Genomic DNA, 26,214 nt, shown 5'->3' with positions numbered 1-26,214 from the left:
GTACACACAAATTAGGACACCCCTACTGTATGTTTGTATGTAATATTTAAATGAATTGTTTCGCTACTCAGCTCAACGGCGACGGTATTGTATAAGTAGATTGTGTTTGTCGAATTGTGATCAGTTGGTATCGCTCATGCGCTCGTAGTACTCGTAATTGCGCGCGCAACGACATATACATACATTGAGCTGTAGTAGATTTTTTCGAAAATACATTAGCATATTTATTTGTTTTTTGTTTTTTTTTGTTTGTGAATTTGGTTGTATATACGTTTACCTTTGGGTATTTGGTATTTTGTTACACTATACAAGTGATTTTATATGAATTAAAAATGGAATTTTTCTTACGCCTGATACAATTTATTGTCAAAATCATCTATGCGATAATTTATCCACTTTTGCATATTTTATTACCGCGTAAAAGTCCATCCACAATTCCACCTATTCGTAATCAGTTAGTGACACTTCCACTAATCGATCTGGTAAAGCTGATGCGGCAAAGAAAGGTAAATAAATTATGTTTTTGTTCAACATACAATCTTTAAAAGTGTAAATACATCATTAACTACATAACAAAGCTTGTATTTTCTGGTATGCAAGTAAATATGTTATTTTCAAAAGAAAATTATAAAAAAAGTATTGTATAAAATTTTTTTTTTCATTTGCGCTTAACTGCCAAATTCACAAATATTTAATATGAGTATATAAAATTAATATATGCGAAGCAACTGAAAGACTGGTGGTTGAGTAGTCTCAAATGTTCGGTAACATACATACATACGGATATATAACTTTAAACTTGTATATTTTGTGTGTGTGTATTTGATACCACAAAAGTGATATTGTGTAAATTTGAATTAAAAATTAGAGTTGAAAGTTACCGCTAAACAGTTTTTTTTTCATTTTGTTTTCTTGGAAAAAGTGGAACACTGCAGGCTGCTACAAATATTTGTGATGTTTATGAACAAATGAATACCCCATGTATCTAACAAATAGAAGCGAAATACTTTGCTGATTTTCTTCTAAAAATTTAGGTTTGACAGTTAATAAAAAAATTGGGGAAAGCGACAAGAGAGTTAAACAGCTACCACCAAACTGGTTTGCAACAATTGAAAAAACTTCAATCACATCGAGCACATAGTGTACAAAAATAAAGGTTGCGCCTTCCAAAAACCGCTATTTTATTTCCGCGAATTCGACAACCGGTGTACGTTTTCGCTTGAAGCTGGCGAATCTATTAAAAGTGGTATTGGTAGACCAGCTGATTTGGTATTTTCGTTTCGTCGTGTGCCTCCGTGTGAAATGACGAAAAGCCGTTCAATTCGCACTATTGTCGTATGCTTCTAGCTCCAACTTCTTGTCGGCTATGTACAATGTTCGTTCTTTTCTTTTTCTTTTATACTATCTTTTGTCATGAAATTACAATGTGCAAAACGTTGTTATTCGCAAATTGAGTACTAAAGGTGGCGCTATTAAACAACAGTTAGTTTAATCTGACGTCAGCTCCTTTCGCAATACAAAACAAACGAGCAAAACAAACAAAAGTAGGAGAAATTACATGTTTGTGAAAATTCAGTGAATAGTTTGGTAGTATTGTTATTTGTGAGATTTAAACTAATCAAACTAATGAAAACGAAGTGCCGTGTGTTAAATTGTGGAAGCACAAATTAATATAAAGCCTCAAAATGCAGTTTGTTTGCGTTTTTATGAGGAAGACGCCGTGGCAAGAAAGTATGTGAGTGTGCGTATAATTTCTGGTGTTTGGTTGTTTCCATTGCTTTCGCCTAATCTTTTTCTTCATAAACAAGTTATTCTTGGTCTAGTACCACCACTTTTACTGAATGCGCCTTGGCTTGAAGTAAACGAAACAAATAAGCAAAATAAGCTAAGGGAAGAGAAATTATCTGTTTGTAAATATTCAGTGAATCGTTTGGTAATATTGTGGTTTAAAGATTTTTGATTTTTAAATGAAACAAGGTAATGAAAATGAAGTGCCGCGTGTTAATTGTGAAAGTACAAATTTTAAATATATTGTACTTCCGAACCCTAGATAGGCACACTGCATTATATATGTATGTACTGCATTACAAATAGCAGTAATTAGTAAAATTTGACTAATAATGAAATTTAATTTACTTTTAGTTACTGGTACAGGTAAACTTTTACTGATTACTGGATAAACTTTTCAGTAAAAATATTTTTTGACTGATTACTGAAAGAAATTGCAGTAAAAATACCAATAATGTAATTTGATTTGCCTTATCAGCAAAATATTTAATCTTTACTGGAAATAGTTACTGGTAGTATCAAATCAATACCGAACCCCTCTAGATTAATGAAATAATGATGAAGACGCGAATTTTGTTTTCTTTGAAGCAATTATTTTATACTTGTCATTCGCTATTAGCTTTTCTTAAAACAAGCACAAAAGCAAACACAAAGCCTAATGTTTATTTAGACAACTTGTTTCATCTCGTTCATCCAGGTATAAATATGTGTCCTGAAGATAAATTCCCGGGCCAGTGGAACCACGCTGTGTGTTAATATATATTTAAGTAAATATATGCATAAAACATATATCTAATTGAAAATCAAGTGTAAAACTTTTACCATTAGTTTCATCCTGGAAATCAAAGAATGTTTTTTGAGGTGTTTGAGACAGAACACGAGTTGCGGCATCGGCTATCTTTCCATACTTCACCATATAAGAATTGAAAATTTGTTTGACTCCATCTTCTGTTGTTGTTTCACATTGTTGCTGTTTCTAAACTACTCACTTAGGTGGCGAAACAATGTCGTATGTCGATTTTGGCCGAAACCAACATAGCCTGCCAGCTGTTTCTGTCCTGGGCCTGCTGGTGCCAGTTAGAAGTCCCGAGCGCGGACAGGTCCCTCCAACAAAGATGTGGTCTTCCCCTTCCTTTTTCGGGTACCGTTTCGTTGGTTCGCCTAGACACTCCAGTCTTTGTTCATATTTGTTTTAAAATTATATTTCATGCAAGGTGGACTTTTTATTAATAATCTCAATCTGTTCATAATGCTAAATAAAGGGTGGTTAAGTTTCAAGGGCCGGTGTTGATTTTGAATAAAATACAATTTTTTAAGAAATTATTGTCATTTCTCTTTATTATGATAATATTGGTGTAGCTCAATTACGTATAGAACAAAATATCGGCCAAATGGCCGCCGCGGCCTTGGCGGCACACCTCCATCCGTTGGTCCAAATTTTCGATGACGCTGAGGCATAATTGAGATTGTTTGAATTGTTGCTGGCTTATCGACGTACACCTTTTCTTTCAAATAACCCCAAAGAAAGAAGTCCAACGGTGTCGTTGACGTTTAGGTGTGGTTGACATTCAACATCAGCCCTTGATATTTAACTACCCTTTATATTTTCACTTCATTTTTATTTCAGCCTTTGCTAAATATTTTCGGTCAAGCTCTGACTCTTTTGTATTTATGTTCCTTTTCTTTTCCTGAAGATAAGCCAAAACCCAAAATATTTATTGAGTATAAATATAAATGATTTAATTCCCCTGATGAGAGTGCATTACGTTTTAACTACGAATAAACAGTAAATATTTTTCTGATAATGCAAATCAAATTATATCATTAATAATATACTTTTACAGCAATTTTTTTTCGTAATCAGCAAAAGTTTACTGGTAGTGTAAACTAAATTGCAATATCAGTCAAAAGTGCTCAACTAGCCTCCGAATGCAGTTTTTTGCTTTTTTTGCCGATGACGTCGTGACAAAAGTGTGTGTGTCTGTGGATAATTTCTTGTGCTTGGCAGTTTATATTTCCTTCGCCTACTGTTCCTCTTCACAAGCAGGTAATTTCCAAGGCGCTCCTATTCAAGGTGGTGGCATTCGAACAAAAACAATTTTTTTTAAATTAGAGCTGTCAAATGAAAGAGAATAGAAGAATGAATGCATAACAAATAGATAAAATTAGTTTGTCGCACATTCAATACACAACAACAACTTTCCGTCATTCCATTTTACTGGCATTTCTAAATCAAAGGCGAGTTAAAAAACAAGAAATGAACTACCCTACACACCACTTTCTATAGATACGCCTTGGTAATTTCCCTCCCTTTTGTTTGTATTTCCTTGGTGTATGAAGTCGTTGCGAATTCGGAAAGCGCAATCTTGTATTCTATCATCCTTGGGTATAACCATACTCGCTAGCGTCGAATCTTGCTCGATAACTTTGTTGTTGCATTCACATGCAATTTTTTGTCAAACGAACAGACCCAAACACCAACGACCGCCAGCTGTTCAAATCGACAACTTCTCTATCTCACTTATGTAAACTATTAAGTATAGTCATAGTCGTCTTTAGCATTGGGTTTTTGTTTTTGTTCGCCCGTTAATTATGTATTGGCGGTTAAGAGGCTTCCAGCCAAGTTCGGCTTCCCAGTGTAATGGTGCTCACACTATGTAATCAACGTATCGTAGTCCCTTACCGTTGCCCGTAGGATACATAAAATTGAGCAAAATTTATCCCGTAGAAAACAACTTTTAGTTGCATATTTACACAATACATCGGTTTGTGTGTGGTTTACACACATTCGCGTTATCAATTTCAATTTTTCATTATTTAATAAAACCCAAGGCAAAAACCAACAAATGCAAATAGTTCATTTATCATTTATCAACATTGTTTTTAAGTTATTTTAATAAAAAAATACAATTTTTCTAAGTTTATTTTGTAAATGATTTCGAAATGTACTTTTTGGTAACACTGTATGGAGAGAGAGAGCAATCAGCTGACACGATTCTACGGAAAGAATCCAAAATCCCACGTCAACCATCTTCGATACTACGGAACGGAACGGTAGTGAGAATTCATTTACATGTGGCTCCCATTAGTTTCATCGTGTCCGCTGACACGGGTGCGCGTTTACATTGGTGAGTGTGAGCACCATTCGTGCCGATAAACACACGGATACATCTGGAAGGGAGACACTGGAAATTCTTTTTTCATGTTTCATTCGCGGTTACACCGGCAAAATTGTTTTCGGCAACATTTTGACGTTTACTACTTTAGCATCTTCTGGTTCGGATATATTTTACAACCGACTAACATGTAAAGCGGAGAACTTTCGTCAACAGTTTCTTAAATATCTCATTGAAGAATGCAAACTGTTTAAATAGCAATAATTTGTTGTTTTTTTATTTATGTGCATATACAGTTTGACAAGATTATCTTAGCATAGTGAAGAAAAATTTTAAATTCTAGCTTTGATCGAGAATTTCAACATCAAATAAAAAAGCAAACAAATAATCTATACACACATTCCATTACTGTACTTGTCTACGACTATTAGGCGCCAACAGTTATCAAATAACACACACATTACAAAAACAACAATAAAAAAGATGTTTACTCTATTTAAAAAGTGTCAAAAGAATCTTTTCATAACTGATGAAAACAACAAAAAATTCAGTCTTTTGGGGTTAATATTTTGTATGTCCTCCTTGGGCATCAATTACCGCTTGAAGACGACTTCACATTGATTTAATTAGTTGCGCAATATCATATTCCAATGGTATTTTTTCCCACTCTTCTCTGATGAATCTTATTAATTCACTTTTATTAGTTGGCGATCTTTTTCCTACTTTTATTTTTAAATGAACCCACAAATTTTAAATTAGGTTAATGTCGGGACTTTCGTCGGGAGTATAAATAACTTTTGTGCAGTTGTACAGTAACCAGGACCTGCATAAATAAGAGTTATCTTTGGGATCATTATCTTGATAGTATTTGTATTTAAATTTGTTCGAATTTTTCGGGTCAACAAAGTCGAGTTTTCTAATACTGGAAGTCAATTCGTTTTTTAAAATATCAAGATATACTTCCTTGGTCATTATTTCGTCCAAAATTTTGATTTCACCCACTCCCATTGTTGATATACAACCCCAAACCATTACTGACAGTTTTCCAAACTTTACGGTAAGGATAACATTTTTGTTTTGTAGTGCTGTGAGAGGCTTACGCCAAACTCTCTGGGGTCCATCATGGTAGTAGAGCATCATTTTCGTCTCATCTGAGAAAATAACGTCATCGCAGTACTCTGTGGGAAGTGATATGTGCTCAGTGGTAAATCGCAATCTCTTATCAACGTTTTGTACTGATATCAGGGGTTTTTTCCTAACCACTCTTGAAGAATATTTGTGGTTTTACAACACTTTTCGAACAGTTTCATGAGAAACTCTTAACCCGTAGTCTTTTTCACTCGATAGATTAATTTATTTTTTTTAGTCCAAAATAGAGTTTTTTTCTTCAAATGCTTGCTAATTCCACAAAAATAAATATTTTTTAAATCCCCTACGTGTTTCTCTAGCTATTCTTATCTAGATTAAGAAAAAATAAATTTCCTTGTTCCAGATTAAAATTTGCACCCTCTGTGCTGCGTGCCGCGGAACTCCTTCAAGAGAAACCACATTACAAAAATGTCTCCAATACCGCCATTTTGTAAAATTTTTCGATCAAACTTTGTAGTTTTGTATTTTAGTATATAAGTAATAACTTCCCAAATCAGAGTGATTGTTTTCCCTTTCTTTCTATACAAAAAAATTCTTTAAAAATCGTGTTTATTTTACGCGTGTAGAGTGGTGTTACCCCTTAAAGAGGTAATATTCTTCTATTGCTTTGCGGGCTATTATAGTTTTAATAATTTTACGTTCAATTCGCTGCGTCACGTTATTTTTGTACTTGAATACAAAAAAATTAAACTAAAAATACTTCATGTATAAATAATTTACTTAAAATTAACTTGAGTATCTAGAAATGGGGAAAAAATTAGAATTCAACATAAACATGTCGCATAACTTTTTTAAATTATACCTACTTTAGTAGCAAAAATTATCCTGCATTTCCCAAGCAGCGTTCTGATGTTTATCGTCATTGATGTCTTCCATTCGGTTGAAAACCAACACATAACTCAGAACTTTCTCCCACAAAAGAAGAAAACACAGAAAAAAATGAAACAACTGTCAAAAATTGGGGAGACAAATTCTCTTCTCTCTTCCCCGGCTGTCCTTCCCCCACGAACAAAATGTTTCCCTGTGTAAATGGGCACTTAGGTTGCCTACAGAGTGGAAACGAGGCCAGCGGGCAAGTTGGCGAATATTCATAGCGGAAGACGAAAAAGATTAACTAATTGTTCAAATGAATTCGTCTTCAGATGACCAGTTGTTTCTAAATGAAACCCTTTTTTTAAATAAAACTAAAAGAAAACAACAATTCACTAAATAAATTTGTCTAGAAGATTTGGCCACTTGTATGAAATGTTTCGGCCGAACAGAGAATGTTCGAATATTCAAGAATTTCAGTTAATGCGTTTGATTACATTTTGCAAAAAAATTAGCCATTTATTGAAAAATAATGGAAGAATTTCAATAAAACTCTGATCATGGCTTTCAGCGGCTTTTGTAACATGTTTGTACCTGTAAGGTAGATATCTAAATGGGAAATGTTTACTCACTTGTGCACTGCCTTTCGGGTAGTTGGCGGAGATTGTTTTGCGGATGAGGACATTTAAAATGCCTAATGCATCATCAAAGCTTCCGTCGCAGCAATGGTATGTCTGGGACTAGAAAACTCCCCCTCGCTTGGAACTGTCGCCCGCTCTGGAACCGCTTTCGCATTACTTCAGAGTAGCATTTCGTCTTCCTCATTACAAAGGTCTATGCCTATGTGCCTGCGTCTAGGTCCTCATCCGAAGATATTTTTCCGCGAAACTACTGATGATCTCCACGTTTTCTCGCTACTTAGCAACTTATCGATTACATTTTCAGTGGTTATGTGACCGACTGCCTTCTCCAGCATTCGACGTTCTTGTTCCCAACGCATGCATTGGAAGAATGTGTGTTCCACGCCATCTCCGGCGGCATCCCCGTATATGCATGTGGAGTGTTCGCTTTCCCTTATTTTGAACAGTAATTTCGGAAATACCCGTCCCGCGAAAGCATTTGGGTTGTATAAAAATTGACTTCGCTGAAGTTCCTGCTGTACCGTGTGCCGACGGCTTCGTCTTCGCTTGCCTGTGATTACTTTTATATGTTTACTACTGCACTGTTTTTCGTCTTCGGCTTAGTCTTCATCTTTGGTTTCGCTTTCAGTCTGTATGCAATCTTAGAACTACAGTCCTGAACCGTGCGCAGAACAAATTGTATCGTGAAATTCACATCAAAAAACAATATTTGTGTTCGCCGAAGCTGTGAAAGGGCGGAGAGTTATATGTACATACTTATATATTCATTTAGATAATAAGTAAATATTTCTGAAAGCAAAATAAAATATTCTACATCGCCAGTCTCATATTTTAATGGCCTTATCTCGTATATCTAGTTTTTCAATTTGCATATAATTCACTTCAAAAATTCCACCATTAAATTCAAAAGTACATTTGTTGGGTTTTGCAAATCATCATTGTGCTACCTGATAAATGCATAAAAATTATAAGAGTATGAAAACTTGTACATATATTTGTATGTAATTAAAAATATATTCCGTACAGTGGATTAAAAATAATATACACAGCTTATATGTAATACTTAACCTGGGCACAAAGTGCACTGCACACATGAGCCATTTTCTTAATGTTTTTTTTCGGGGGGGTGAGGGATGGTATCCCGCAGTCGTGAAATCAAAGGTGGGCTTTGTTTTTTTTTACTATACTGGATTAAATAACTATAGCACAGAGACTTATTTGCAAATTTTGACAATTTATTTATTTCGTTATTCATTTCGTTTTACAAAAGTCGTGTGAAACCATCATTCAGTAATAAAAGGTTGTGTAAAGTTTGACAACTGGTTTCAGAGGCTACTTAATCCGTTTATGCAATTTAGAAGTAAGGGAAAAAGGGCATAAGTTTAATCCCTTTCTGAAAAGGTAGTAAAAAGTTGAAAAAGTCGGCGCAGACCATAGAATAATTTTATGAATGGTACTTAATTATTTATATTTTTAACTTAACTATTGGCGCGGATTTGTAACATATTGACATCACATGTGATGAGCATCTACATATATGCGCTAGCAACCTCGTTTTTTCATATTATTTTTGTCTGTAAAGCTTTGATGTAGTAATGTTTCCCAAATGTACTATATTTTTGCAGATTTTAGAAAGATGAGTATCCAAAATCCAATCTCGTAGATTGATAAACAATTGTGATAACCAAAACAGCATAGAAATAAAATACGCCTTATCTTAGTATTTTAAACTTAACACATGGGCTGCAAAGTCCCAGGCCTAACAAAGAAAGCTTGTTGTGTTTAGTCAAAATTAGCTTTCATTTCAGCGCCGCTCCAGCATTTCAATACCACTTTTGTAGAACGATCTATATTTTGCCACAAAATAGGCCTCAGTTTCAGCAATAAACTCTTCATTTGAGTGAGTAATCGCTGGGAGCCAAATCAGGCGACTACAGTGGATGGGCCATTGCTCAGAATCATCAACACGTTCTAGTTTTTGGTCAACAGCGCGCAAACGCGGCACCCACTTTGAACAGAGCATTCTCCTAGGCAAATGCTCATGCAATATAAAGCCATCACGTTCTTTTGATATTTTTGCGATGTCAGCTAACTCACGCAACTTCACTTTTCGATTGCTCAAAACGATTTTGTGAATTTTTTCGATATTTTCTGGTGTTACCGCCTCATTTTGACGTCCACTGCATGCTGCATCATCGGTGTCTCTACGAAGTCAGCAAACCATGTTTTTATTGTCGTTTCTGATGGAGCGGAGTCCCCATAACACGTTTGAACGGTATATTTCCCTATCAAGAAACGGTGGAAAATTAAAACACGAAACTCTTTTTGATCGATTGTTTTGAGAATAACAAAGGTAGTGTCAAGTCCGTAATAACAAGTCCAAGCAGTAGACCAGTCAGTAGACCATTGTACTACACCCGGATAGATATCAGTAGAAAGAATAGAGATAGGAAAGATAAAAAGTGGATGGTAAAACGGAAAAATTAGTTTGAGGTCACTCTTCCACAAATCTCTTGGATTCATTGATGAATTTTAAGAGATCCGGAAGAGGAAGAGTATGAACTTTGTCCATACTCAGTATATCGCAACCCAATATCCTGAGTCTAATTCTGGAAAATGCAGGACAGCTACAGAAAAAATGCTCTGCAGTATCGTCATTCTCAAGACAGAATAGGCATATCGAGCTGTCTACGACGCCCATGGTAGCCATATGCTAACCAGTACTCTCAGGTCCTTTCTGCTGAGTTTTAGGAGAAAGGTCCTGTTTGGTTCTTTCACAAAGCACTTGGCTACTCTGCACGAGCTCAACTCAGACCAACGATCTCTGTGGGTAGACCTCATGAAGTCGTCAATCCATAGTTGTATCGACACCTAGAAAGGGTTCAGGGTAGGGTTTCTCATTTCCCGTCACATAATGATTCCCGGGAAACGAGAATATTCCCGGGATTCCCGGGAAAATCGAGTTTTTATATTTACTAATTAAAATAAATTTATTAATTTAAAAACAATTAAAAAATTCATTTTCACATATTTTATTCATATTCACAAAACAAAAAAATTCATATTTATTCAAATTCATAAAACAAAAAAAGAAGTTATTTATTAGAAGAGTTTTTAAAATGAGTTCTGAGACAAACCAGCGCATTAACTGAATTGTCGTTGAGTCTTGTCCTAATTTTGGTGACAAAACGGCCAGCAGTCGAAAATACTCTTTCACTTTCCACTGAAGTTGGTTTAATGCAAAGAAGAGCATCTAAGAGCATTTTAAAATTTTTGGTTAACTTTCCACTAGCTTCAAATAAATTAAATTCTTTTAATATAGTCTTATATTCTGTATCTCCAGTACTTTGTTTTTTGGCGCTCATACTATTTATAGCACTTTCAAGCTTTCGTTTCAAAACATTCGCGGGCATTTCTGCTTCTATATTGTTTTCCGTTTCGGAAATCAATACGCTTTCTTCATTTTCAAGTACGGTGGTGTCTTCAAGGATATTAACTGGAAATAGGCGGTGTAACAATTCTTTAGATAATTTAACCATTTCAGACTTCGACGACATTTCAAAAAACATATCATCTTGATTGGAGTACAATAAACTTGAATTATTTAGGTACTTTACCAATGAAATTAAAATTTTGGATCTTCAAGTTGTCATACGGAATTTAAAATTTTGTAATAATTCTCGAGATATTGAATTATCTAACGCATTAAACGTTTCTATTAGGAACGATAGTATTCCCTCACTCTTTATTAAATCCATATCACGTCGACATAATGCATCGGACGCTAATTTTACTGGACGTAAACAAGTAATTAATGTGCTTACAATTCGGAACAGCTGATCTTCCTTTTCAAGTAGATGTGTAGCATTAACTTCGCATAGACTTTTTTTAATCGGAATTCTTATTTGCTCAAATCTTTCCAACATATCTAATAAGCTATTCCACCTTGTCGTACAGTCTAATGATAGGTTTAATTCTTTACCATATTCTAATTTGACATTTTGCTGAAGAATCGTGTTACGTACTGGCGATTTTCTGAAAAATGATGCTATCTTGCGGATTTGTTTTATTGCATCCTGGATATGAGGTTTTAGATCTTTGAATTTAAGGTCACTTATATTTGTATCATGTTCATATGACATCCCTTCAAATGTTGTATTTTCGTCTTTGTCAAGACAATCATAATTATCAATGTCGCTATCATCATCTGAATCTAATAATTGGTCTACTTGGTGCTGCTGATTTTTTTGCAATAATAATTCTGTCTTAGTAGAACCAAAAAGGGTATCCAGAACAGCCAAATGAATCCCATGTGTGTAGCATTGTAAATGGAAGGCAGGAGCTAACTTTCCAAATTTCACCATAACGGCTGATCCATCAGTTATGATTGCAATAATATCTGTAGATAAATTCAAGTTAAATTCCTTTAACCGCTCATTAACTAAATCTAATGTTTTTTCAGCTCCACAACTTCCTTCAATTCTTATTAATCCCAAATTTTCAAATATCCCACCATTGGACATAACATTGATATTCATGTATCTACGATTACGGCTGCTTGTCCACTCATCTACAGTTAAGCAAAATTTTTTATTTGCATTTAGAATAGTTGAAAATCTATATTTAAGTTTTGATTTAACTTCGGCATAATAGTTGAATATAAGATTCATTATGTGTGAAGGATTTTTAGGAAGAAAATATCCTTTCGCACAAATATATTAGATTCACGAATGAACGTACTTTTCGAAATAACATTGATGGAAATTCCCTCTACAGCTGCTAGTTTTGCAAGAATTTCTTCCAATGATTGTTTCTTTACATATTTTAAAATGGAATTTTGATTTCCTGAAATTGATTTATCAGATTTGTCCGGCGATGAAGTACTTGGAGCGTCGAATTTATTGTTCTTGGTAACCAAATCTACTCCATGTTGGATTTGCATATGACGATTTATTCCACTTGTGGAACCTCCCTTTCTCATAATCACTTGATTACATTTATTGCATTTTGCTTTGTCCTTATTAGTAGAATCAATGGTAAAATAAAATCTCCAATTTCTTTCTGACGACATTCGTATTTTTTAATAACCCTTTAATTTTAATATTTAAAATATCGGAATAATAACTAATTGTTATTAAAATTCAATTAAACTTACTTTAATTCACAAAGAAATCTTTTAACCACTTTTAATATATAACTTTTTAAAATATAAAAAGTAAAGACACCCAAACGCTATGACTTTTCAAATATTTGTGTTGCACAGCTGTATAATCACGAAAACAAGAAAGTCAATGCTTGCTTAGCTTACTTTGTTTTTGAATATTTTTAAATAAAAAAAGTAATTTGAATTTTTCATTTTAAATGATAATAAATGTTAAATAATCCCGGGAATTTACGTTTTTTTCGGGAAATCGGGAATAGATATTTTTGCGGATTACCCGGGATATCGGGAACGGGAAATCCCGGGAGAGAAACCCTAGTTCAGGGCCTAGTGGCGTACTTGTTGAGCCTTCATTTGCCAATTTATCATCTATATGAATTAAAAAACCAATGAAAAAAAAAATCGCTTAAAAAACGCGTCTAAAGTCGGCAACGTAACTATACCTCTCCCAGCGCTCGAACGCAAAGAATAGAGTCGTCACGGTTGACAATCTATAATATAAGAAATACTTAAATTTACGTTGTAAAATTTTTTTTGACATATTCTTAAAGGATTATATTAACATTTTATGAAAAAAAAAATTATTTTTTTTTCGAAATTTTACAGGTATTTGTCCACTAAACGAAATTTTTTAGAAAAATTCTTATATGATAACTACATATTATACAGCTCATTAAATTTTGGTAAAGTGTAAGTTTCGAGTGACCTAAAAATCGCATTGATTTTTGGCAGTTTTGTTTTTTTTTACTGACGATCTTGTACATTTTCACCAAATACCGTCAGCGAAAAAAAATTGCTATGGGAGTCAACTAGACATAACAGATATTCAGGGTGTTTGTTTAAATGTTTTATAACTTAAAATGATTATTAAAAACATTTTTCTAATAGCGGTCGCCCCTCGGCAGGCAATGGCAAACCTCCGAGTGTATTTCTGCCACGAAAAAGCTCCTCATAAAAATATCTGCCGTTCGGAGTCGGCTTGAAACTCTAGGTCCCTCCATTTGTGGAACAACATCAAGACGCACACCACAAATAGGAGGAGGAGCTCGGCCAAACACCTAACAGAAGTGTACACGCCAACTTAAAATGATAATACAAAACATAAATACTGGAACGAATTTTTTTTATTATTATCTGGTAGATAACTCATGGTATTTATTTTTTTAATATGATATGCCTTATGCATATGTCCGTCGCGACTACGAGTTGCATTGTCCATTCGGTCATTTCAATAAATTGATTGCTAAGCGCGTCTTGTTAAATCCAAATGTACCCCAATGTTTAGCTGATTAATTTTTGGAAACAAAAATTCTTCGCTTGCCATTCACCGTAACGGTAGTTACTTCTTCATTTCGAAAGAAATAACGACCGATTATGCCGCCAACTTTAAACAGCACATGAAATGGACGACGTTCTCCATGAACTTCTTTGCGAAGTAAATTACCACAATTTGGAAACGTTGTTCTGGCGTTAAACGATTCATGATGACTTGCTAACTCTTACTGAACAGAAATATCAACATCGTTTCAGATTCTCAGATTCTTCTCTCGATAGTTCTCATGCAGCTAAAACAACACCCGATATATAAACGGCATAAGCGCTTAAGAGGTTAACACTTTTAATTAAATATGTAGTACATTCTTCTAAGTACACGCCGTAGATAGGTAGGTAGGTTAGATGGCAAGAGTACACCAGGTACACTACAAGTAGCACGTACGTGCCGTTTTGATACCATAATGTGGACCACTATCTGCGAAAACATTTAGGGAAGAGCATACACATAACAGGGCATACATACCTACAACAAATTTTATAGATTCTGCATCTTTTTCGCCCTCACAGAAATCGCAATAAGTTCGCACGCGCGGTCAGATGTTCAATTATCCAATGAACTTTCTTTCGTACTTCCGTGAAGAGTCACACCCTTTCATTTTTCTTCCTGTATTTCTTATCTCTTTTAATCTTGTTTCTAGTGCATGACTACTATCTCGCTAGTCTTGCCTTCGACGCCCACTGTTGGAAAGTTGCGACATCAAACAATAATTACAAAATTTATTTGTGTGGCTAATCGTGTAAACGAATAGCATTTTGTAGTCGTCGTTGGTTACACAATTTGCTTTTTGTATGTGTGTATCTAAAGATCCAACTTTATGGCCCCTATTATGAGTTAGATTCGATCTTCGATATTCGTTGGCTGTCGAAGATCGAAAATCGAATGTCAATTTGGTATTATGAGCGGTGCAGCCCTGTCGAAATTTTCGTTGAATACCGAATTTAGAGTCGAATGCAATTTTGCTTTCGATTGTGTTGCGTATTGTGGGTAAACTTATTAAAATGTAAGTTGTTTGCGATTATTTATGGTTTTATAGTAACCAAATAATAAATATATACTAATTTTGTTAATTTTATGTAGGTCGAAAGTCGTGAGTACCAAACAACAATTAGAAAGGCGAATCCACAATTCGCAAAAGGGATTTGCACCAAAGTTCAAGCAGCAAAAAAATGGGAGGAATTTACAACGGAGCTGAATTGCTTGGGATCACCAGTGAGAACGGCAGCAAAATGGATTAAGCTTAATAATGTTTTTTTTTGTGATGTTTATAGAAATACATTTTTATTTTCCCTTGGTAGGTATGGGCTGAAATACGTAGAGGAACTGAAATACATATTTTTTTCGAATGACGAATAATTGAATAAAGAAAATTTATAACAAAAATAAAACAGAAACTGTGGCGTAAAGGTTTCTATTTAATACTTTTTAGATTTTGCTTTGATATTCTAAGAATTTCATTTCTTATGTTTTCTGCTTCTCCGTTATTTGACTCCACTTCAATATCTTCAGCATCATCGTTGAGGGTCTCATCGGATAACTGTAAGGACATTTCTGTAATATTAAGTATGTCAACACATTTTGAAAATTCTAAACTTACTCAGTGGAAGCCATTTCTAGGGGGTTGGATGCGCCCCTCAACTGTTTACTACTTCTAGCTAGTTCCACTAATCTTTCATCGGCCGATGAATCGTGGAACCACAACTCCGTTGTACTCATTTTCACAAAAAATACTTTTTTTAACTTTTAAAAATGTTGTTAGCAAAGAATTTCAACACAATCGGTTGTTCTTTTATTTTGATTTGTTGTATCAGCTGAGAAATAATTATCTATTGTAAATGCGTCGAGCGATCGAAATTCACAATAGTCCTATTCTTCAACGAATGAGCACCATAATACCAAATGAAAATTCGTTCGATCAGCACTTTCGACTACAGTCGAAGATCGAATGTTGCTCATAATAAGGGCCTATAATTCTCCACAATGTTATCCTAGAAATACCCAAAAGAACCACGACGAGTGGATTCAACTGGATAATTTGCTAAACTCTACCGCACAACTGCCACGTTGCCTTCAGCGTGAGTATTTCGATGATCACCTCTTCCAGGATGGTCAGCTACTGAATTCAGTTCCTCAAAACGACCAACTAAAATTCTAGTCGGCGAAAGCTGTGGCAGCTGATTTTGAATTAAAATATTGGTAATAATTTCGCTGCGTCATAACAATTTAGCGTGCACAAGAATAGAAAAGGTCGAGGTATCTATTATAAATTTTCCAGAATTCAAATATAACTTGCAAAAGGAAGAGACATTGACAGACCTTTTGGTTTACATTGTATAGATATATAAATATATATAGGTACGAAATAGAAATAGATAGGATACAAAAAGAACTTAGTGATTTTATTAAAAATGCTTTTTAAATTATTGAAGCTTAATCAATAACCACTGCGTCCACCAGGATTGTCAATGACTTTATGTATTCGACTTGGAATTGATAATCCAACGGCAGATTTCTGTGGGAGTCAAATACCATAATTCTTTTATTTTTCGCCACAAATCCTTCTTATTTTGGAATGTTTCCTTCCGGATTCGCTTCTTTAAGCCTCCCTAAAAGTTTCAGCGAGGCTTAGGTGGGCTGACTGGCTTAGCTAAACCATAACTTTAGCAGTATGTTGTACAAACTATTTACGTACTAATATTGAGAAGTGATTTGGAATTGGCATATTCTCCTCAGCAAATGGAAACATCAGTTACCGAGGAAATCATTCATCATTCATTCTCGCTGATCGACGAACTAAAGTGCGCGAAGTAACAGAGGTCATAGGTGTGTCGACCGGAACGGCAATTAATATTTTCCATGATAAGTTAGCGATGAGAACGGCGTCATCCTCATGGATTTTTTAGAAAAAGGAAGAACGATCACTAGAAATACTACAGTGAGTTATTGGACCGTTTTCACAAAAAATTGAATGAGACACGGCCGCATTTGGCGAAAACGAAGGTGCTGTTGTAGTCGCCAAACTGCATGAATTGCTACCGCACCGTGTATCTTTCTAAGAGGGGACTACAGGGTGGGCCAAATAAGACCTACTAATGTTAAACACAAATAACTTTTGCAATAATCATTTATTTTGGTTAATTGTTTTTATACATTGAATATATTTTATGGAAATTATGTATGAAATATTACATCAGACAAATGTCCACCATTTTTCTCGATACAAAGCTTGGCTCTTTTTCACGCGTTTTCCATTACACCACATAATGTTTCTGGTTGAAGGCTCAGTATTTCGTCACGAATATTTTTCTTCAGCTGTCTAATAGTCTCTGGTTTATCAAGATACACTTGACTTTTAAATATTCCCATAAAAAGAAGTCGGGCTCAGTCAAATCTGGCGAACGAGTTGGCCAAGGGAAATCTGAATTTTTGGAAATCAGACGTTCGTCAAAAATTTCACGCAGCAGGTGCATAGTTTGCCTAGTAGTATGCGCAGTTGCTCCATCCTGTTGAAACCACAAATTAGGATACTGCTCCGCCATTGGCCGCAAAAAGTTTTCAATCAATGTTTTGTAAGAAGCTCCTGAAATCGATTCCGGCGTTTCATCCTCATTTTCGAAGAAATATGGACCGATAACTCTAGTGGCCATATCACCGCAACAAACAGTACATTTAGATGGGCGCAACTGATGTTGGTGTGTTGCCCTTGGATTTTCAGAGCCCCACAATCTACAGTTTTGTGTGTCGACATAACCATTTAAAGGGAAATGCCCTTCATCCGACATATGCCGATATTTACGCTGCGTTAAAAAAATTGATCGTTGACAAGAATAGAAAAACTCGATAATTTTAACGCGTCGTGTTGTACTGTAGGGTTCCATAATAAATTTCCAACAATTCAATTATAACCTACAAAAAGAGAAAAATAAATATGTCAAAAAAATAAAAAAGTTATTTGTGCTTAACATTAGTAAGTCTTATTTGGCCCACCCTGTATGTTGAAAAATAAAAAAAAATAGCACGGGAGCGAGGATCGTCATTCACATCATCTCGACATTCTGTGAAAAGCTTGTACCATTTGTAAACATTTTTTGACTCAGAGTACTCTCACCGTATGCCGCTGTCAATATTTCAAGTGTTTTTGAGCGCTGAATTCCATTTTTTACACAAAATTTGACGCAACTTCTTTTATCCATTTTTTTCGATAGCAGAAAATCACCGAACACGCAAAACACTTGTCTTATTTATGCCTCTCACAAACAAACTAAGCAAGCTATGTATATTGCTAAAACCGTGAACATATCTTCGAGACGAGTGTGCCAACATAAAAAAAAATAATAATCGAAAGACGAATGTACGTAGCCCGCGAAATTTGAAACCTCCACCTTATTTTTTGAACACACCTCGTACTTCCTGGAGGAACACCAAAAGACGCAGAGAAAGGTGCAGATGAAGCACCATCGACGGAAAGTGTGCAATGTCTATTACAGGGCCCGGCACTCGAAGTGTAACCAATTAAAAAGGCCATAAATTTAATTTGGGAATTTACTTTTATTCAATTCAAAGTAAAAAATGTTGGAAAATATTATAAAATTAAGAATCAATTTACTTTTGCTCGGTATGACCACCTTTTGTCTTAACTATGGCCTTGAGATGGTCCAGAAACGAATCGCAATCTGCCCGAACATCTGCCTGTAAATCGCATCTTATCTAGACAAACCAAGTGGAAACCCAGATATAGAACCCCATTTCCACACTTACATACATTCTAAAGCGCAAGCAACGGGGCCGTCGGCTTGATAAAATCAACATAGACGCATACCTTTTACATTGTGAGAATATGTATGTCTGCCATAAAAACGCTGCTGATGGACATATAAATAAATATAAAATTCTTAACTGGGATTGGTTACCACAGCTCTTCTTGTTCTCTCCTCTTCCAACTGGAGAATTTCACACCGCTATTGTGCCGCGGTGCATCGCAACTTCTATATCTCAATGCTCTACCAACCCTCAGAGAGAGCTTCACTGATCTCTTACGTTGAATCTTTGCTCGATATTGATTACGTTCGCTTGCATTTGAAGTTACACAGTAATTTCTCTGATTGTTCTCGCTCCTACACTGAACGGAGGGTAACAGTGTCTCCCTTAAACATGGATTGCAACATGGATGAAGGAGACGAAACTCCAACTGAAGGCACAAGTCGGCGTGACCACGAACGACCTTATACAGTATATTCTTCTTCTTGGCACATACAATCGCGATCACCGCTAAAGAAAGAAGCCGCAAAAAGGTCCGCCGGCAGGCAGCACTTGTCACAAGAACAAATAAACGTTGTTAGCAACATTTTGAGCGATCGGTCAGCCGATTCTAAACTACGCAGTGCCCACCAGATTTTCGGAAACTAGCAGGATGCAATATTTAAGGCGACAGAACTGTTAGAATACTGCACTTAGGACTGCAATGGGATGCCTTCTGATACAATAAGTCTACTTGCACCCAAAGAAGAAACATAACACCATGCTCAGCAAGCAGTTTCTGCTAGGATGCTAACGCTAGACGGATACTTGCCGGAAACAAAACATTTTCGTAGGCACCTGAGAAGTCATTTCTTTGAAGTTACTGACGAGATCCGGTCTTATATTAAACTACACCTGCATCTGACGAAATACAAACAGACCTTAAATGAGACTCGGTGCAGGCCAATCATCACCTTTGTAAGCTCTTAGGTCCTAATTACCTTCGTCGGAAGAGAAACCCCCTATTTCTCAGCTGGTGCGTGAGTTCGTTGATGTTTTTTCACAAATGGTGGGGCCTCCAGTTTTAAGCCAACTCCGAACGGGAAATGGTTTTTTATGAGGAGATTTTTGATAGCAGAAATACAGTCGGAGGTTTGCCATTACCTGCTGAGAGGCGAACGCGTTGGAAAAAGCCGTTTCTATCACCTCTTCACGTGCCCGCTCGAACCTACACATCAAACAGCCGCCGAAAAGTAAAAAAAAAAATTTAGTAAATCAATCTATTCGCTGCCTTTACGCGCAAAAATTTTTAAAAAGGCTAATGAGATTAGAACAAACACACCTTTTTTAAATTTCTCATTTGATTTTGTAATGTTGCCTTTGCTAAGACTTACTTTAAGTTGTACTTATCATCTATAAAAAAAATATGTATAGCTGGCTAATTGCAGGCACTAAACCGCACGCCATAGATATTTGCATTATTTCACTTGCATGCGATAAGCATACATTTGGCATTATACTATTGTAACTGATGCAATATGAGTACGAAGTGTTTCGCAATTAGCGAAATTGTTCCCGTTCCGAGGAACGTTCAGTTTCCCCTACTAATCCTAGAACCGGTCTAAGCACCACAACTGCTGTGAGAGCAATTTGTTATTTCATAATAAATAAGTATTTTAATTGCAAAGCGTGTTGCTTCTTTATACTATATAAATGATATACTTACATGTATCGGGTGTATTTTTAGCTCCATGAGAACTGTCGGCATCGATAACTATGGTTTTATAGCTGAGAATGGCAACCTGTGTTGCATTTCTAGGCAGTAAGGTTTGGCAAGTCATCTTCCAACAATATTCTGCTCCAGCTTTAGCGACTTTGTCGCTAGAATTGACGACTTTTGCTTGAGTCTTGGCGACAAAAACAAAGTTTTGACGACAAAAATGATTTAGCGACTTATCTGGCGACTTTTGGAGAGCAAATCAAAACCGTTTTAGGCAATAGATACTTTTCTGTCAACTTGATTACCCGTGAATGCCCTTTACCTTCCATACTCTAGAGTAACATCTAATCTATAATTGAAATTTTAAATTTATAAATTAATATTTTTCTATCAAAATTTAGGATGACAGTCTTTAATGGACACTTAATAAAATAAAAAAAATCTGATCCACAAATTCCTTCATTTTCCCCCTAAAAAAAATCACTTATTTCTTTGGCTGTTACTGTGGTGTTCCCCCTTAAGGGGGTAGTATGGTTAATTCGGTGTAAAACAAGCATATTTTTCGAAATTTTTTTTTGTCGACACAGTTGATTTATTCAAAATTTTAAAATTACTTCATTATAAAGTCATATTTAAAGAATATTGATTTTTATGAAGAAATGAGTTGGTGGCAGCGAATCTTCGCGGACGTCTCATAAAAAAGTTTTATTGCGGTGTCCCTCAGAGCTCATTACTGGATCAACTAAAATCAAAAAATCAAATTGATTTCATCAGCTAATAAAGTTTCGCAGGTAACAACGTCGAATTTTTTTTTTTTTTTTTTTTTTTTTTTTTTTTTTTTTTAATTTTTTAAAGCGCTTTGAAGTCAAAACACCGATTTTTCATAAAAAAAACTTGAAAACTTTGTTGTTTTAAAATATGACAAAATTAAAAAAAAAATAAACTCGACGTCATTACCTCGTGAATAAAGTAAAGAAACAAAAAAACCAAATTTGAAAAGAATCGGTGCAGTAGATATGAATCTACAGTGGACACCGACCGTAAAAAAGGCAAGTGTGAGAAAAACGCGTTTAAAGATTTCGGCAGCGTGAAATCCGGTTGGAGAGGTAGATACTTAATCCTTTGTGTCTTTGTCAATTTTACTCTAATGCACTTCAAACTTTCACACAATAATCTTAAGATGTTATAGAATAATTTAAAAAAAAAAAAAAAAAAATGAAAAAAAAAAATACCATACTACCCCCTTAAAGCGTTGCTTTTTAATGCCACTTTTTCTTTACTATGCTTAAATATATTTTATAAATCCATTTCAAGACTTTAATTAATAATAATATAGTAAATTATTGTATGATTTGCCCGGTTTTATTATAAAAGCGTAATAGTTAATATTATTAATTTTATAAATTTTCAAATTTCCATTTGAATCCAGTACTGGATCAACTTCGTAAATAACTTTTTCAATATTTCTTAATTCACTCATGCTTTCCAATGATATTTTAAAGACACGAATGTTTTTCAGAGACAAATTAACAAAGCGTTAGAAAATTTGGTAGTTTTATCGAATCATAATAAAAAAACAGTATTTAAGAAGATTGAAACTAACGTCCGTTGATCTCAAATTTCAGTAGAATTGGTATTACTGGTTTAATTATTAAAAATTAACTAAAAATTTTAAGTCCGCAGCTGGCCTCTTGTGCACCTCTCAGAATGAAATTTAGGTTCCGCCCCTGGTGGAGTTAGCGACTTTCTAGCGACTTTTGATATTGGACCTAGCGACTCAGATTTATTGGCTTTGGCAACACTGGCTCCAGCCCATAAGGCAAAAACAATCTGAATCCATTGGCCTACAGTTTGTGGTCAGAATTGGAGAATATGGCTCGTCGAAGACCTCATAAAAATTTGGAGAGTCTCAAAAAATTTTTGGTTCGGCAGCGACGTCAACCTCCACGGAAACTGCTCTTGCTGCAATAGCTGAATGGCCTAATCGTTTGAAGACTTGTGTAAAAGCAAATGGTGACGGCCATTTCAAATAAAAATAAAAATTTTTTTTCTTTACTCATTTACATGATTTAATAAAAGTAACTTGATTAAAAGAGTATTATAATTTCATATCTAAGTTAAGCTATTCAAGTTAAGCAGAAATAACTGCTGGCCACCTTCATACACGAATATGCTCTCTGATGTGTTCCTACCAGCGAACATCTTAAGCATACGACTTTACAGCGCTTCTACAGTTGCAATGCAAGTGTGAGTCGACTGCTGTGAAAGCGAGTTCAGTTAACAGCGAACAGCACACGCATTACTTGCAGTTACTATGAAAGTGTGAGGCGACTGTTATGAGAGCGACCAGAGCAATTAACAGCGATGAGTAATAAAGTGTGAAACTCACTATTGTCCAATTAGAATTTGTAAATGGGAGTTCTGTTGAAAATGGATCTTTCTTTTTAGCAGAGGACTCCGGTGGTAAAGGTTGTGTTGAATAAAGCTAATAATTTTTATATTATACAAAACTTATTGTATAATTTTATAATTAGGTTGTGTTGAATAAAGCTAATAATTTTTATATTATAAAAAACTTATAATTATATAATTTCTACAAGGGGCGTAACTTGTAACAGAACTTATGGCAGAACTAAGTATAATTCGTGCTTACATCTGCTTTGTTGGTTGTTTGGCAGAACTCCTCCTCAAGTTTGAAGTGTGGTGAACTACGATTGGTTTTTTTATGAGGAGTTTTTTATGACAGAAATACACTCGAAGGTTTGCCGGCAATAACAAAAGCAAAGGGGGGCCGCTATTAAAAAAAACAGGTCTATCATTTTCTGTTTCACGACCGGAGTTTCGAACCCGAGCACTACTAAATAGTAGTCACGCACCAAACCATTCGGCTGTTGGGAAATGTAAAAACCGAATTTTCTAAAAGATGATTCACCAAATTAAAAATTGAAAACATCGATCTTTTTCGAACATCCCTAGTTCACGTATCTTATAAAATATATTTCGAATACTGGCGCACTGACCTTTGCAAATTGATTCATTGAGAACCACGTATGTATGTAGTTTCCAAAGCTACGTTGAATTATCTAATCTGAAGCTTGCACATGTCTAAAAAATGGGCCAAATTATACAAAAAAATATAGACATAAATTTCAAAGATTCATTTGGATGACGACATTTGAATGCATAGCGTGAAAAATAGCTAAATCTTTATCTACGAGACTTAATAACAAAAAAAATAAACTGCATGCACGTTATCAGCGCCACGAGGCACTCAGCAACCAACGAAACTTTAGACTGAATAAAATGAATTGCACTTAATTTTTTATTGTCCCCTAGTTGAGTGGATTTATGCATTAATTGATACTCGTAAGAAATGTGTTTTTAAGCGGCTGCCGTAGCCGAATAGGTTGGTGAAAGTGCACAGGTTCGAAACTCCGGGCATGAAACACCAATTAATAGAAAATCTTTTTCGCTCCTCGACAGACAGAGGCAAACCTCCGAGTATATTTTCTGCCTGGAAAAAGCTTCTCATACAAACTATTTGCCATTGAAAGGTGACATAAAACTGTAGGCTTCTGCGCAACAAGTCGCAAACTGCAAAATAGGAGGAGAATCTCGGCCCAAATAAGCAAAAGATGTGAGGAGCGTATATGTATATTTGTATATACATAACTTATATACTTATATGTGAGTGTATGACACTTATGTACACGTAAATGTGAAAATTTATTGCTTTACTTGCTTTTTTCTGTAGTTAGACTCCTAAGGCTTTAATTGAGTTGTTTTGAGTACGTCTGAGAAGGTTGACGAGCTTGCTTGGACGCGCTGTGTGGTAGTCGGAATATTACAAAACATTTTATTAAGATCCGATTTAGTGCATACTTGGAATATGTCTACATTACTTAACAAAACATTTTCAGAAAAACTGCGCCCATTTTGAATGGCTATGGTCCAGATATTCCCAAAAATCGTTTTTATGAGCCGATGTGAGTCATATTGATTATCTGCAAAGTAAAGCGCTTGAGAAATGATCATCCTAATTTGTTTAGATCCACAAGGTGACGCTGGAATCGACATACATATTTACAGAAACCAAGTTAATGTTCGATTCATCAAAGCTCTGAGTTTTTGCTTGGCAGGGAACATAAACCTCCAAACAAACTGCAATACTTTGCGATCCCATGCTCGCTTGGACAGAACACGAGTATTTATGAGGGAAGAGAAGGGTAGTTGAATAGATAAGGTGATATGATCTCCTATATTAAAACATAACAACTTTATAAAATTACTTTTGGCACAGACTGAATTATAGTGTCAAAAAGGGCAAAATTACGAATCTTATTTTGACCTTCATGATGCGCTCATTCTAAAGAATATATTTCAGTGGCATTATGTTCGTTATATGAAAAGTACATCTCCTTTAAGGAAAGTTACATTAATAAATATAAAAAACACCGAAGGCCAATCCAGCCAGTGTGTTAAAATTGTTAGTGCAATATTTTATATTTCTCTAATCTATACTAATATTATAAAGAGGAAAACTTTGTTTGTTTGTTTGTTTGTAATGAATAGGCTCAAAAACTACTGGACCGATTTTAAAAATTCTTTCACCATTCGAAAGCTACATCATCCACGAGTAACATGGATCATATCTTATTTTGGAAATAGAGCTCGAGATATAGGTCAAAACGTGGACCCGGGTAACCTTCGGATGTGTATGTACAATATGGGTATCAAATGGAAGCTGTTAGTGAATGCTTTAGTCCAGAGTATCTTTCATGCCGCTCCGTGACTAGGGTCTCGAAATATAGACCAAAACGTGGACCCTAGAATGTGTTTGTACAATATGGATATCAAATTGAAGCTGTTGGTGAATGCTTTAGTACAGAGTATTTTTCATGCCGCTCCGTGACTGGGGTCTCGAGATATAGGTCAAAACGTGGACCCGGGTAACCTTTGGTTGTGTATGTACAATATGGGTATAAAATGAAAGCTCTTGATAAGTGATTTAATACGGGGTAATTTTCATACCTATTGATGACTAGGGTCTCGAAATATATGCCAAAACGTGGACGTGGACCCCCGCCGTGTCTTTGCACCGAATTAAACCAAACTTACGCACATTGTTAAGTAAGTATTGAAAATGGGTTTCGTAAAGTTTGGTTGTAATCCGGAGCACTGGCAACGGGTACAGCGTTCTTTTGAACCAGCCATAATGTCGCTTACTTTTTTAACGCTTGGGGCGGAACTGAACTGTCAAATTGACAGTGTGAGTTACAATGTGTCAATATTTCTTTCTGATTTGGATGCCATAAAGAAAAAACGTAAGTGCAACATGTAAAAATTGTTTGTGAATTTTTTCTATTTAATGTGAAATCCGAATGAAATTATGTGTTCGTGGAAAAAAAAAATTTTTTCGTTTTTTTTTTTTTGAAAAATATAAATGGATAATGGTTAAAAAAGCTCCAATGCTTAATAAAACATATAAATTGAAACGAAAAATTCATGGATGATCAGGAAAAAAGACGATTGTTTATTCATATGCGTTGATTTGAAATTTAAAAACAATCTTCTTTTTTCCTGATTTTCAATTTATATTTTATATTTACTCAAAAACAAATAGAAAAACAAAAAAATATTGTTTATGCCAAAGCGCTTGAATAAAGAATAAAGAAATAAATAATATGAAAATCATATATTTTCTGTTCTAAACCTAAACCTGTTCTATTTTAGTGTGCCCAGCGAAGGGGGCCGGGTTT

At 35.1% G+C, this 26,214-nt stretch overlaps 1 protein-coding gene across 1 annotated transcript in view; it reads left to right on the top strand.

Moving 5' to 3' along the window:
• Positions 1 to 247: 247 nt before the first annotated feature.
• The window catches only part of LOC129253345 (fatty-acid amide hydrolase 2-B), a 28,970-nt gene continuing 3,003 nt past the window's right edge, over positions 248 to 26,214 (top strand). Inside the window, exon 1 of the mRNA XM_054891683.1 lies at positions 248 to 506. Coding sequence (XP_054747658.1) covers positions 333 to 506 — 174 coding nt within the window. The 5' untranslated portion in view covers positions 248 to 332. The remainder of the gene's footprint in view (positions 507 to 26,214) is intronic.

The sequence above is a fragment of the Anastrepha obliqua genome, chromosome 1 (assembly GCF_027943255.1).
Source record: "Anastrepha obliqua isolate idAnaObli1 chromosome 1, idAnaObli1_1.0, whole genome shotgun sequence".
NCBI lineage: Eukaryota > Metazoa > Arthropoda > Insecta > Diptera > Tephritidae > Anastrepha > Anastrepha obliqua.
This window is presented reverse-complemented; position numbering and strand designations above follow the sequence as displayed.